General features: G+C 45.2%; 1 protein-coding gene across 1 annotated transcript; it reads left to right on the top strand.

Moving 5' to 3' along the window:
• The first annotated feature begins 3,386 nt into the window (after positions 1-3,386).
• LOC126492534 (cytochrome P450 2A9) lies at positions 3,387-11,826 on the top strand. Its single transcript, XM_050129010.1, has 9 exons — positions 3,387-3,607; positions 3,877-4,039; positions 5,560-5,709; positions 5,922-6,082; positions 7,642-7,818; positions 9,479-9,620; positions 10,063-10,250; positions 10,777-10,918; positions 11,458-11,826. The coding sequence occupies exons 1-9, from the start codon at positions 3,431-3,433 to the stop codon at positions 11,637-11,639; spliced, it is 1,482 nt and encodes a 493-aa protein (XP_049984967.1). The 5' UTR covers positions 3,387-3,430; the 3' UTR covers positions 11,640-11,826.
• Positions 11,827-13,373: the final 1,547 nt, after the last annotated feature.

Genomic DNA, 13,373 nt, shown 5'->3' with positions numbered 1-13,373 from the left:
TGCTGTGATTACCATTAATGAATATAAAGAAACTTTTTTGGCCTATTGATAGGTCTGAAGTTAGGTAGGCAGGGAGGACTGGACTGAATGCTGGGAGAGAGAAGGGCAGAGTCAGGGGATGCCATGGATTCACTGCTGGAAACAGACCTGCTGAAACTTTGCTGGTAGGCCACCACCTTATGGTGATATACAGATTAATAGAAATGGGTTAAATTATGATGTAAGAGTTAGCCAGTAAGAAGCTAGGGCTAATGGGCTTGCAGTGATTTAATTAACACAGTCTCTGTGTGATTCTTTTGGTTTTGGGCAGCAGGAACCAACAAGCGGCCCCTCCTCCAACAGATTGGCACCCACTTGGCCAACTAAATCCATGTAAAACTTGAGAGGGCTTGAAAAGTAATTCTAGAAAAAAAAATAGTTTAACACAGCTTCTTGCTGTTGGCTGGTGACATGCCCCAGCTCCTTTAAGAGAGGTTTTCCTGACTCAGCCATAGCAAAAGAAAAAGAGCTGCACCATTTTAAAATGCTGGCTTTCTGGGTCATGCTGCCAGCGTGACCTCTGACTCTTTCTGGAGACAGAGCATTTGAGTGAGGTTTGTGAGCAGATTGCTGCAGCTTGCAGATTGACATCAGCATGAACTGGCTGTGTGCCTAGAGATGGGGCACTCTGCATGTCTCTCAGAGGTGGCAAGCAGCTCCACCATGCTGGAATGTACAGAGTGAGCAGACATTTTAAAAACCACTCCTGGAGAGTAAAGAATTACAGATATGCAATAAAGACAAATTCAGATGAGTCATAGGGCTGGATACATGTACATAGGCTTAGAAGAGGGAAGAAAAAGAGTATAGATAGTCATAAAATAAAGTTAATGCTTTAAAAGGGGGATAAAGTCTTTAAAGAGACAGAGTACAGACAGTCATAGATTAAAAGGAGTAAAGAAAAATAAGCCACATAAAGATGGAATTACACAGAGAATCTAGATTATGATAATATTGTGTTTTCTTTGAATTTTTTGACTGTGAAGAAGCTAAGTACAGAGAGATATTTCATTGTATGGGCTGTTAAGGTAAACCAGCATGTATATTATAAAGATATTTTGACTTCAGAATTTGGGTCTAAAGATATGTTGCTTTGGAAAAGATGTTCTTCTTTTGTCTCCACAGAGGATGAGAACTTGTGGATTCATTCTAGGCTAATATGGTATGATGGACCAAGACTCCCTGAAAGGTCACCATGAACACCCCCACAAAGAAAATACTTCACCCAATAAATACCAGGAAGCAGTTTGGAGAGAAAAAACTACACCCATATTCCCAAATACTGTTTATAATTGTTTGTTTATATTTAAAGGGGGATATGCTATAGAGATGAATAATTTGCTTTGGTATGGATTTTGGTTTATTAATACAAATTTAAAGTAAATTTTGATATACTGTATATGTATATTCCTGCCCATGATTAAGATATTGTTTTGTGTAGTTCATTTAAAAATTTAATGTATAATTAAGAAATATAGGTTAATAGGTAGTCATCTATAATAGTCAAGTTGTAGTCATGTTAGTTAGGTTTTCTAGATATATTTCAGTTAGTTAGATATTCTTCAAATATTTCAGAGACCTTCAGAACATGACATTTAAATGTTTTAAAAATTTAGGACTTTTAATGACAGTGAGACACATGTGCTCCTGGCAGCACCAATCTACTTCAAGAGGAGGATGGGCATCAAAGAGGCTCCTTATGGAGACTGTTAGATGAACTGGACATGCAGGATACACAGAGAAATGACTGCTGAATTGCCTAAAGGTGGGGCAATCCTTTGGGGTTTCTGCTTCATGATAGAGTCTGCGAAATACAGAAGAAAGTGACTGGCAAACTGCCAATATAGCAGACCTGTCTTTGAAATGTCCTGCTACGTGAAAAAGTTTGCTGGATACTATGGACCTGAAGGCCAAAGATGGATGCCCCAATGTTACAGAAGAACTTTGGGTGACTGTCCAGGCAGTGAGATGTCTCCGTCATTTCTAGAGTTTTGGAAGTTGCTTACAATACACTTCCTATTTATTTAGTTAATATTATATCCTTCTGGAGTCTTTGATGGAGTTGAAGAATTTATGGTTATAGTTTCCCTTAGTTATGATAAAAGATAAAGTAGATATAAATAAATATTGTAACTGTAATTCTTTCTGGATACCTGTTTTGTTATATGTAATTTTACTATGTTAAACCCTTCCTTTTCATTTAAACAGAAAAGAAGAGGTGATGTGGGAGTCCCCTCTGTGTGCTGTGATTACCATTAATGAATAAAGAAACTGCCTTGGCCTGTTGATAGGGCAAAAGTTAGGTAGATGGGGAAAACTGGACTTAATGCTGGGAGAAAGAAGGGCAGAGTCAAGGGGACACCATGGATTTGGGGCCAGAGATACACCTGCTGAAACTTTGCTTGTTAGCCACAACCTTGTGGTGATATACAGATTAATAGAAATGGGTTAAATTAAGATGTAAGAGTTAGCCAATAAGAAGCTAGAACTAATGGGCCAAGCAGTGATTTAATTAATACAGTTTCTGTGTGATTATTTCAGTTCTGGGTGGCCAGGACCAACAAGCAGCTCTCCTTCAACAATACGCAGCTCAGTCCAGTCTCCTTCATCTACTTCTACCAGGAACACCACACCCACAGCTCCTCCTTGTCATATGACCATCCAATCCACAGTTTTTGAATGATTCCTGGGTCCTTAGTAATATTTCCCTCCTAATAAAAAGGTTCAAATATCTGGGATTCTAGAGATGATTCGGGTGTTAGAAGCACTTGTTGCTCTTGAAGGGGACCCTGTCTTTATTCCCAGGACCTACATAGTGACTCACAACCAGGCGGAACTCCATTTCCAAGGAATCCAGCTATATCTTCTGACATCCCTGGACACTCTGTGCATGAGTTGCACAGGCACACATGCAAGGAAAAACATTCAGATACATACAATTGTAACAAGATTTCGCCTTAAAAGAAATAAAATAAAACAAATCTTTTTTAAGATTCAGTATCTGCAGCCAGGCTTCCTGTATCATCACAGTGAAATCCAAAAATTTGAATTCTATCACAAAGCACAGCATTCACATTTATGAGGCCTTTTTCATGTGCTCAGCCATATAAATATAGGTTTTTAGTTCTTGATTTGATCACCTGGACCAAAGAGAGAACCCCCAGGTAATCCCTCTTTAGTGTTTTTGAATCAAGCCTGACAACCAGAGGTCTCCCTCCACATTCCTTGTTGTGGGTGTTGCAACACAGACCGGTCACTGTTAGGAGATAAGATCATGAGATAAAAAGACTGGACTACATAAAAAAGGACAAAGGTCCTCCTTTACTCTCCGAGTATAAAGGCAGAGCACCTCAGCTTTGGCCACCAGAGCCTGTCATCCTCACTGGCCATCATGCTGGACTCGGGGCTGTTCTTAATGGCCATACTGGCCTGCCTGAGTGTCATGGCCTTGGTGTCTGTCTGGAAGCAGAAAGTCAGGAGGAAACTCCCTCCAGGACCCACTCCTTTGCCTTACATTGGGAATTACCTGCAGCTGAATAGAAAAGACGTATACAGCTCCATCACAGAGGTATCACCCAATGAGGGGATTGATGGGATGTGGGAGTATGGGACTCTGTGTGATTTTGCATGGTTTTTGTGACAGATGATTCATAGGGTGAGGCACAGTCCTATGATGGGGGAATTGGGAAGGCTTGGAGCTCCTCCAGGTCTTTGGTAATTTTTTCCAGTTATTTGATTGTTGATTCCAAGTAGGATGACATCACAGTATCTAACCCTTGTGCACTGGTCCAGTTAGGTTAACAACTCACCTAACGGCTCCCATCTACTCCACATCAGCTCAGTAAGCGCTATGGTCCCGTATTCACCATCCACCTTGGACCTCGCCCGGTTGTGGTGCTCTATGGATACGATGCAGTCAAGGAGGCTTTGGTGGACCAAGCCGAGGAATTCAGTGGACGAGGCGAACAAGCCACCTATAATACACTCTTCAAAGGCTATGGTGAGGGGAATGCCACACTGGGAAACATGGCTAGGGACACTTGTGGGCTTCATTTAAGTAGCTTGTCCCCCTAACTCATCGCTCCTTTCAAGGCTGTGGGTCCTCTGCTCTTCTCTCCACATCCCTGTTGAACGTCGCCTCTCACTGTGTCCCTCGCCATCCTGTCTAATCCGTGACCCTTGCTCCCGGTTGCTCTCTACCCTGTCTGCCTCCTCTCCCTCACTAAATGTCTGCCTTCGGTGCATCTATCGTTAAGAACCTTTGGACATCCTCCTAGATTGAGGATGACAGCCTCCTAGATTAATTTACCTGATATTTTTATCTTCTTAAAACATTTTAGAATGAATTATTTACTTAATTTTTCTGTGTATGAGTGTTTGCTTGTGTGGCTGTACATGCACCATGTGTACCCCTGGTGCTCGTGGAGAAAACCAGAGAGGTCATCACTCTTCATAGAGTAGGGGTCACAGCCACTTGAGAGGACAGGAACCTGGGTCCCCTGCTAGACAACAAGCGTCTTTATCCACTGACCCTTCTCTCCAGACACTGATGTTTTTCCATTTTGCTGCCTTCAGCTTCCACACTCCATCATAACTCTTTCTCTTTCCCTCCCTTTCTTCCTCTGACTTGAGAATGACCAATGTCATTTCCTTTCCTGGGAACCTGTGGGCAACTGCCTCCCTTTGCTTTCCTTGTCTCCCAGTGCTTATGTTTCTAGAGCAACTCGGAATCATTCACAAACATTGTTTCCAATGACCCCTCTAAGTGCTCAGCAGCTGCCTGTAGTTTTAAATGCTGTGTTACAAACTTCAGATGTTTTCTCCAGGATGAGTCTAACTCTCATGGAACGTTATAGTCCAGGAAGTGCTGGCCAAGGCTGAAAACCACACTGGCCTTGAGCAGCAAAACGTTTATTATAGGCAAGAAAAGGCAAAATACAGAGAAAGCACAAAGCACACCTATCTTTATACATTAACTCTGTGGTAACTGTCTAACAAACAGGAGGTGTCTGTTTCCTTGAAGAACTGAGAGATACACAAATGCCTACCACTATCTAGTGTCAAAATACAGAAGTGACCACAGCCCAGGCCGCATAAACAAAGGCAGAGCCAGGGACAAGGGCATGTTTGTGTGTAGCCAGTCCTTGCTTTACTGGAGATTTCAGCAAATGTTGTCTGGCCATGGGATTCTTGGTGCTTTCGCCATTTCAGAGACCCAGAACAGCTAACCAGTATCTTGGAGCATGATGGAGCTGGTCCAGCTATGAAGTCTCCCTGTCCTCTGAGTCTCTTCTTTTGCCTGGTTGCTGCTGTTTCTCTTTGTCTGGCTGAATTGTTCCATCGGTCTTATTCAGTTGGGTGTTCATGATACAGGGACTGTGTTTGTAATTGCTGTGTTCTCTCCGTCTCTATCCAGCTGTGTCCCCTTCCTTGGCTCTTGGGCCCCCTCCCCAGTGTGGGACTTGGTCATCCCCAGCGTCACTCCCCGTCTTCTCCGCCTCCACGTTCTCACCTTTACAGGTGTGACATTCAGTAGCGGGGAACGAGCCAAACAACTCAGGCGCTTCGCCATCACAACACTGAGAGATTTTGGTGTGGGCAAGCGTGGTGTGGAGGAGCGTATTCAGGAGGAGGCGGCCTATTTGGTCAAGATGTTACAGGGCACTGGTGGTAAGCAAGAGACCCTTAGGTGTTTGGGCAAGAGAGGGAACAGCCCCAACAGCCTGTGGGTTGTGGAAAAGAGGGTGGGGAAGAACGTCTAGAAAATGGCCCCTGGATCCTGATGCCCAGAGTATGTCCCTCATGCCAAAGTCCACATCATCTGCTTCACTCTTGTCTCCCTCATAATCCCTATGTCTTCCCAACCACGCCTTGCCTCTCAGGAAAGCCCATTGACCCTACCTACTACCTGAGCAAATCAGTCTCCAATGTCATTAACTCTATTGTCTTCGGGGACCGCTTTGACTATGAGGACGAAGAGTTCCTGTCGCTGCTGCACATGATGGGGCAGATAAACAGGTTTGCAGCTTCCCCCACAGGGCAGGTAAGCAACCAGCTCTTCCTCTCACCTTTCTATTGTCCTGCAGCATCTGTCCCCACACAGGGCATGGACCACCCCAATTTTCATCCCCACAAACATAAGCTGCCCCCAAGACCAGCCCTTACCCTCAGACAACTGACCTTTACTTCAGAACCCATGGGAGCTATCTGCTATGCAGAATCTAAGGACACCTGGATATCTCAGAGGTTTCCCTGACGACAACCTGGGAGGGTTTCCCCAGATTTCCTTAATCTCTAACAAATCCTCTGTGTGGTCCTTCTGAACATCCAAACCCCTGCTCAGGGGAGACACATAGCTCCTTTAGGTCCCTCCTTCATCTGCCAAAGCAAAGCCAGTAAAATTATTTGGCCCCTACACCACTGTCCCAAATATCCTACCGGGACAACCGGGGCAAGAGACATCTGCTTGTCCCACATAAATTCAGAAATGAGTAGACAGGCAAATCAAAGAAGACATCTAAGCACAACTCTCTGGATAGCTGTTTTCCCAAACACCCAAATGAGTGTCTCCCAGTCCCATACAGGCCACATTAAAAAAAAATCTGACAGGTGTGCCTCATGCCTTATAACCTGAACCATCTCAGGCTGAAGACCTGACTATCTAGAAAACAGATGCTAATCTCAGACAACTATCTAGACAGCTAAACAGCCCGCCTGGATACCTAAACTTCTAGGTTCCCCCATTGCACTCAGGGGCTTAATGTCTGATAGTGTGCCCCTTTGATCCACCTCATGTAAATTGTTGGACAATGGATATCTGCTTAACCCACCTATGAAACTGCTATCTGTGGGGCTGCAGCAACAGCTCAGTGGTTAGGAGCATGCACTGCTCAACTCTTAGAGAACCTGCTGTCAGTTCCCAGCATTCATGCTGGGCGTCTGACAACCGCCTTGTCTTAGTTAGGGTTTATTATTGCTGAGAGGAGACATCATGACCACAGCAACTCTTACAAAGAAAACATTTCATTGAAAGGGCTCACTTACAGTTCAGAGGTACAGTCCATCACGGCGGGGAGCAAGGTGGCATGTAGGCAGGCATGGTGCTAGAGAAATCGCCTAACGACTTACATCTTGCAGACAACAGGAAGTGGAATGACATATTGGGTGGTATCCTGAGTACAGGAAACCTCAAAGCCCGCCCCCACAACAACACATTTCCTCCAATGAGGCCATATGCACTTCAACAAAGCCATGCCTCTAAAGAGTACCACCCCCTATGAGATGATTATGTGATTATGGGGGCCAATTCAAACTACTACATACATGTAACTCCAACTCTAAGGGATCTCAACTCTAGGGGATCTGACTTTGGACACCTGTACTCTCACACATGTATGCAAAATTAAAAGTAAAAAAATAACAAAATGAATACAAAGAGTTCTTTCTAAAATAAAGCAGAGTTGTTGTGTGTACAATCTAGCCTCCTATAACACATTAGTACAAAATGCCTTGAGCCAAGAAACACTGCCTGAGACAAGTTCCTTTCCCATTGGGCATTGCTACTAATAGCTCTCTCTCCCATCCTTTCTCTCCCACCCCCAGCTCTATGACATGTTCCATTCAGTGATGAAGTACCTGCCTGGACCACAGCAACAGATCATCAAGAATACACAGGAACTGGAAGACTTCATGATCAGGAAAGTGAAGCAGAGCCAGAGTACCCTGGACCTCAACTCCCCACGGAACTTCATTGACTCTTTTCTCATCCACATTCAAGAGGTAATCCCAGTGTCTGTGGGATGGGAGGTCCAACACCAGGCAGCTAGAAACCACTCTAAAAATGAAGGAAGAACTGAGGCCTGTTAAGCCCCCAAGATGCTCCTCACAATCCCATTTATAGTTAAACATCCCTCTTCCATCTGTTGAACTGTATCCAAGCCAGGGAACCAGCAAGCAGATTTGCATGCTAACCCATTTTCCAGCAATGTCCCCTGCAAGACACAGTTTTCAGTACATCCTGCTTTTTACCCACTTAGCATCCCCTGAAGCTACTTTGCAGACTCTGTGGAGCCTATATTTAACAAATGAGGAAACTGTGCCCAGAGTCTCTAAGTGGTCAATCAACCTGACATCATACAACAAGTGTATCCCTAACACAGTCCCTTGCCTCTTCACTTCTAAGGCTTTCGCTATGAGCCACCATGATCTTATCATTTCATATCTTGATTCTTAAATGTACATGAGTGGCCCAGGAAACCTGATTTTTTTTTCTGATCAAGCCGTCCAGTTTATTATTTCCTCAAAAGCTGTTATATAGCAAACGGGCAAAGGGGGGAAGGGAAGTCAGGAAACTCAGGTCTGCTGGAATTCAGGTCCGGAGACATCCCTAGCAAAACCTTTTTTTTTTTTTTTAATGTGACATCAGAGAGCTTCACAGACAGGACAAAAAATGACATGGAATTCAGTAGAGTGTGAAGGTCAAGGGTCTGGTTAGGGACTCTTCTATGGGTTGTTGAGGAAGGAGGAGAGATTGACATTTGAATTCTGGGTCTGTGTCTCACCTGTCTCCAGTGATACACTCCATCATGGCCTCTGTGGAGTGGAACTCTTTCTCACAGTCCTTACCCCTCCCTTGATACATGTTATAACCATGAAGAATAACAACAGAATGACCATTAAAGGACAGACAGTTGGCTAGAGAAAGGAGCAAATTCTCACGCACATCCACGACTCCACACATGACCTGGAGGATACCTTTCCCACCTTTGAGAGCTGGGTCCAAAGACAACTCCAGAAGTGGTGCCCACAGAACTTCAGTGGTTCCACCCTGAGAAACTTAATCAGCAATTGCTGGCTGTTGAGGGGAGATGAAATCATAATGCTTAGTCACGTGGCCACTGGTTAACTGCCCTAGCTCAAATAAAGCACCCCTCACCCATACGCAGGCAGCTAACCCTATTCATAAGCAGCGACCGCAAAAAAGATATGAGACAATTGGAAGGGACTTTTTAGGAATAAGAAAGGGTTTGATGGGGGGAGAAAGGAGAAAAGAGGAGAAAATAGGTGGGAATATGTTAAAAATACATTTTTGAATCATGTCTGAAAAATGAGGACACGAGGTTCACTGGGTATGGAAGGGGTCTAACTGGGAGGATTTGGGGGAAAGGTCTGAATATACTCATAATACAATGAATGAAAATTCTAAGGGAATTAATAAACTATTTGTAAAAGAATGACTAGAAATTTTTTAGACAATTAAAACCCTTAATGTCCCCTAAAGGAATGATAAACTGATGGGTGGATTTCTCTCTCTCTCTCTCTCTCTCTCTCTCTCTCTCTCTCTCTCTCTCCCTCTCCCTCTCCCTCTCCCTCTCCCTCTCCCTCTCCCTATCCCTATCCCTATCCCTATCTCTATCTCTATCTCTATCTCTCTCTGCAGGAAAAGAAGAACCCCAGTTCAGAGTTCCACATAAAGAACCTGGTGATGACATCACTGAACCTCTTCTTTGCTGGTTCTGAGACAGTCAGCTCCACTCTGCGCTATGGCTTCCTGCTGCTCATGAAGCATCCAGATGTGGAGGGTGAGGCTGGCTCTGGAGCATGAAAGTGAGAACCACAGATGCTCCAACCTCCTTTCTGAGCGGACCACAATGCCCCTCACCTCTACCCAGTCCCTGAATGCTCAGGCATACCCTGCTATGCAGAGCCAAGAGAATATAAAATGCTCAAACAGGGCTTTCATTAGCTGTTAAAATATTAGACATTTCCAAATAGATTTCCCACTTGCTGCCAGACTCCTGAACTCTGGTCCATGCCGGCTCTCCTCCCTGTTATCCCCCTCATGATTCTATCATGAGAAGGATCAAATGGCACTGGCCAGCATATAGGTGTGAAGATGTGTTTCAAATGGTCTATATGCATGTTATTTACAGATTCATATAATACAAACTGTTTTACATGTTTGAACTATGGCACTTGCTCTGTATTCCCTAGACCCTTAAATACAACCCACCTCTCCTCTAGCCAAGGTTCATGAGGAGATTGACCAGGTGATTGGCAGGAACCGACAGCCCCAGTTTGAGGACCACATTAAGATGCCCTACACCGAGGCTGTCATCAATGAGATCCTAAGATTTGCCAACTTTGCTCCCTTGGGCATTCCTCGAAAGACTATCAAGAACACCACATTCCGTGGCTTCTTCCTACCCAAGGTACAGCCATGCTCACGCAGGAGAGGTCTCCAGCCCTCTTCCTGGTGCCTGGATGTCCCCTTTTAGCTACAGCTATCTAACCCCACTCTAATTCCTCCAATCAAAGAATCCCCCAGCTACCACATCAGCCTCCCCAGGATCCTCTGATTAGATTGCTGTCACCTCACCTTGACTTAGTACTTCGGGAGATACATCTCCATGCCCCCAACTTCTTGTCTCAGGGAAGCAACCTGATTTCTAACCACTCTTCTGCCTTGTTGGTCACCAACCCCTCTACTCCTGTACTGAAGGAAAAGCCTTGTGTTCCTCCAATAGCCAGTCTCAGAACATGCACTCCCTTGAGCTCAAATCTCTACCACAGGCCTCACACATCACATCCCCTCTAAACTCATATTCCCTAGTGCCCCTCCCTCAGAGACCCCCAAATATGTGTCATCCAGTTCTCTTCACCTGGGACCCTAGAACCTCTGTGAGGTATTTTCTCCACCAACCCACCTATTCAAATCTCTTTCCTTCTCTCTTCCAGGACACGGAAGTGTTCCCTATACTAGGTTCTCTGCTGACAGACCCAAAGTTCTTCCCTAACCCCAAAGATTTCAACCCCCAGAACTTCCTGGACAACAGGGGACAGTTGAAGAAGAATGCTGCTTTCGTGCCCTTTTCCATAGGTAAGAAAACACAGGCTTGCTGGACCACTGCTCACATCAACGGGGTAGCTCATCCCCTCTCTGGGATGCAACCTAGCATCCTTTTCCTGCATCAAGGTCCTATTGGAATCTAATGTCCAGTCAACCAGGTGCAACCCCTGTACCTCTAATGCACTGAGAATCTGGACACAGGTCAGAGGGTCAATTGGACTCCTTTCGGGGATGGGGGAAAAGCAAAGCTCAAATTGAGTCTGCCATCTTTTCCAAGCCATGCAAGCAATTCTTCAGACTCTTAGAAAGGAGACAACAGCACAGCATCCATATTTGAGAGCAAAACTGGTAGAGGAAGCATCTTGACTTCCCATTGCTCCAGCCTAGAATGGGTGACCCCACTTCGTGTATAGGGAAACTGGGGTTCAGAGGGGCTTAGGAGTCTTTCGTGATGATCCCTTGGGCTTCAGCACTTGGGTCCTTCTCCCCAAGGGAATGCAGCTGTGCACATGGCATAAGGCAAAGCAGCAGTGAGAGTTCTCTGTGTTCCTCCTCTCTCTCCTCTTCAGGAAAGCGCTTCTGTTTGGGGGATGGCCTGGCTAGGATGGAGCTCTTCCTCTTCTTCACCACCATCTTGCAGAACTTCCGTTTCAAGTTCCCAAAGAAACTTGAAGACATCAATGAGTCCCCCCAGCCTTTGGGATTTACCAGGATCATACCAAGTTACACCATGAGCTTCCTGCCCATCTGACTCTAGGCTCAACCAAAGTGGAGCCTTGGTTGCTCAGAGGGAGGGAGAGTCTGGAGTAAGGCCAGAGTGAAGGCAAAGCAAAGGGAAAAGGTGAAAACTGGGGGTTAAGAAGGGACCACATGGCTGGAAGAAAATTTAAGCACCTACTTAAATTGTGTTGGTAATAAAACAGATACCATGCAGTGGACAGTGGTAATAACAGCTGTCAGTCACTGAGCATGGGTTCCTTGTCAGCTCTGCCAAAGTTGCCCCATCATCCTCTTATTTGGGACTTGAAACCAAAGAAGAATAATGTGTTCCCCAGCCCCGTTTCCAGGTTTCAAGGATGTAACTTACAAACCTGAGTCTAAACTCTGGTTTAAAAGACTCAGGTTAGCTATGTTTAGGGCACAGGACTTGAACCCCAACACCCAGGAGGAAGAAGTGAATGGATCTCTAGGAGGCCAGCCAGGATTATACAGTGAGACATTGCTCCAAAACAACAGCAAAACCCCTCAGTTTATTTTGCATTCCCACAGGCCATAGAGCCCAGCTTGTTCTTGAAGAGAGATCTGTATCCAGCCATTTGGGCAGGGCTTTTGATGTTCTGTTTAGGGAGTACTTTATTTGTTCTTGAGGTTTTTCCCCCTTTTTCTTTTGTACATCAGTCATTTGTTTGGGATATTTTATTTACATTTACTTATGCGTGTAGGGGGTAGAGCAGGCCATGGCACACATGTGGAGGTCAAAGGACAAGCTGTGGGAGTGTGTTCTCTCCTTCCTACATGTAGAGCATAGGACTCAACTCACATGGTTAGTCCTGACAGCAAGGGGTTTTACTCACTGAGTTTTCTAACTGGTTCATTTAGGAAGTTCTTATTGTCACCCTTGCCTCAACTGAAACCACAGGGGCCTGGGATATTATTGCGAATTCTGAACAGCCCTGTCTGGTGTCTTTCTTCCTTCCTGTCCTGGTGGGCAGCTGATCTAGCTCCAACACACACTGTCCCACATACCCACCCCAATCGCCAAGGCATTCTGTGCTACCCCCTGCAACCCCCAGCCTATGCCAGGTAAGCCCACTGTGGCTGACTCAGCCCACCTGGGACATAGGAATAAAAACACTTTGGCAGCAAGCAATCTAAGAGAATACTGAATTATCACAGTCTGGCAAGGAAGCGTGTTTCACACATGGAGTACACATGGTTGTGTGTTCACCCGTTCCCCTCAGTCACATGCCCATGAACTCTGCATGTGTTTCTGAAGGGTGGGGGTCTTTAGAGCTCAGCTGCAGGGCACAGCTAAAAGTGTTAGAATCTCCTGCTTATTCCCACGCAATTCAGTGTAAAACCTGTAAGAGACAAAAATCCTTAAACTGGGGAGACCTGAGGGGAGGAGCTGGGATGGAGAATGGGGAATAGTCTTTGTCTTCTAAGACAGAGGGAAAGATGGCAACAAAAAACCGATTCCTCAAATTTTCAGCTAGAAATTGGTAACCCGGGGATGCAGAGGTAGCATATGGGTTAAGAGCATGTGTTGATTTTCCAGAGGACCCATTCAGCGCCCAACACCCACAGTGGGTAGCACAAACCGCCTGTAACTCCAGATCCAGGGGCTCAGACTCCTCTGACTCCATAAGCACCTGCTGCCACTCACATACCCATTCTCCTGCCCAGACACGTCTGCAAACACATAATTGAAAATAATAAAAATAAATGCAAGTGTGGCAGGACACACCTTGAAGACCAACACTCA

This window comes from Alexandromys fortis, unplaced genomic scaffold, assembly GCF_014885135.2.
Source record: "Alexandromys fortis isolate MF-2015 unplaced genomic scaffold, M_Fortis_MF-2015_v1.1 scaffold_293, whole genome shotgun sequence".
Classification (NCBI taxonomy): domain Eukaryota; kingdom Metazoa; phylum Chordata; class Mammalia; order Rodentia; family Cricetidae; genus Alexandromys; species Alexandromys fortis.
This window is presented reverse-complemented; position numbering and strand designations above follow the sequence as displayed.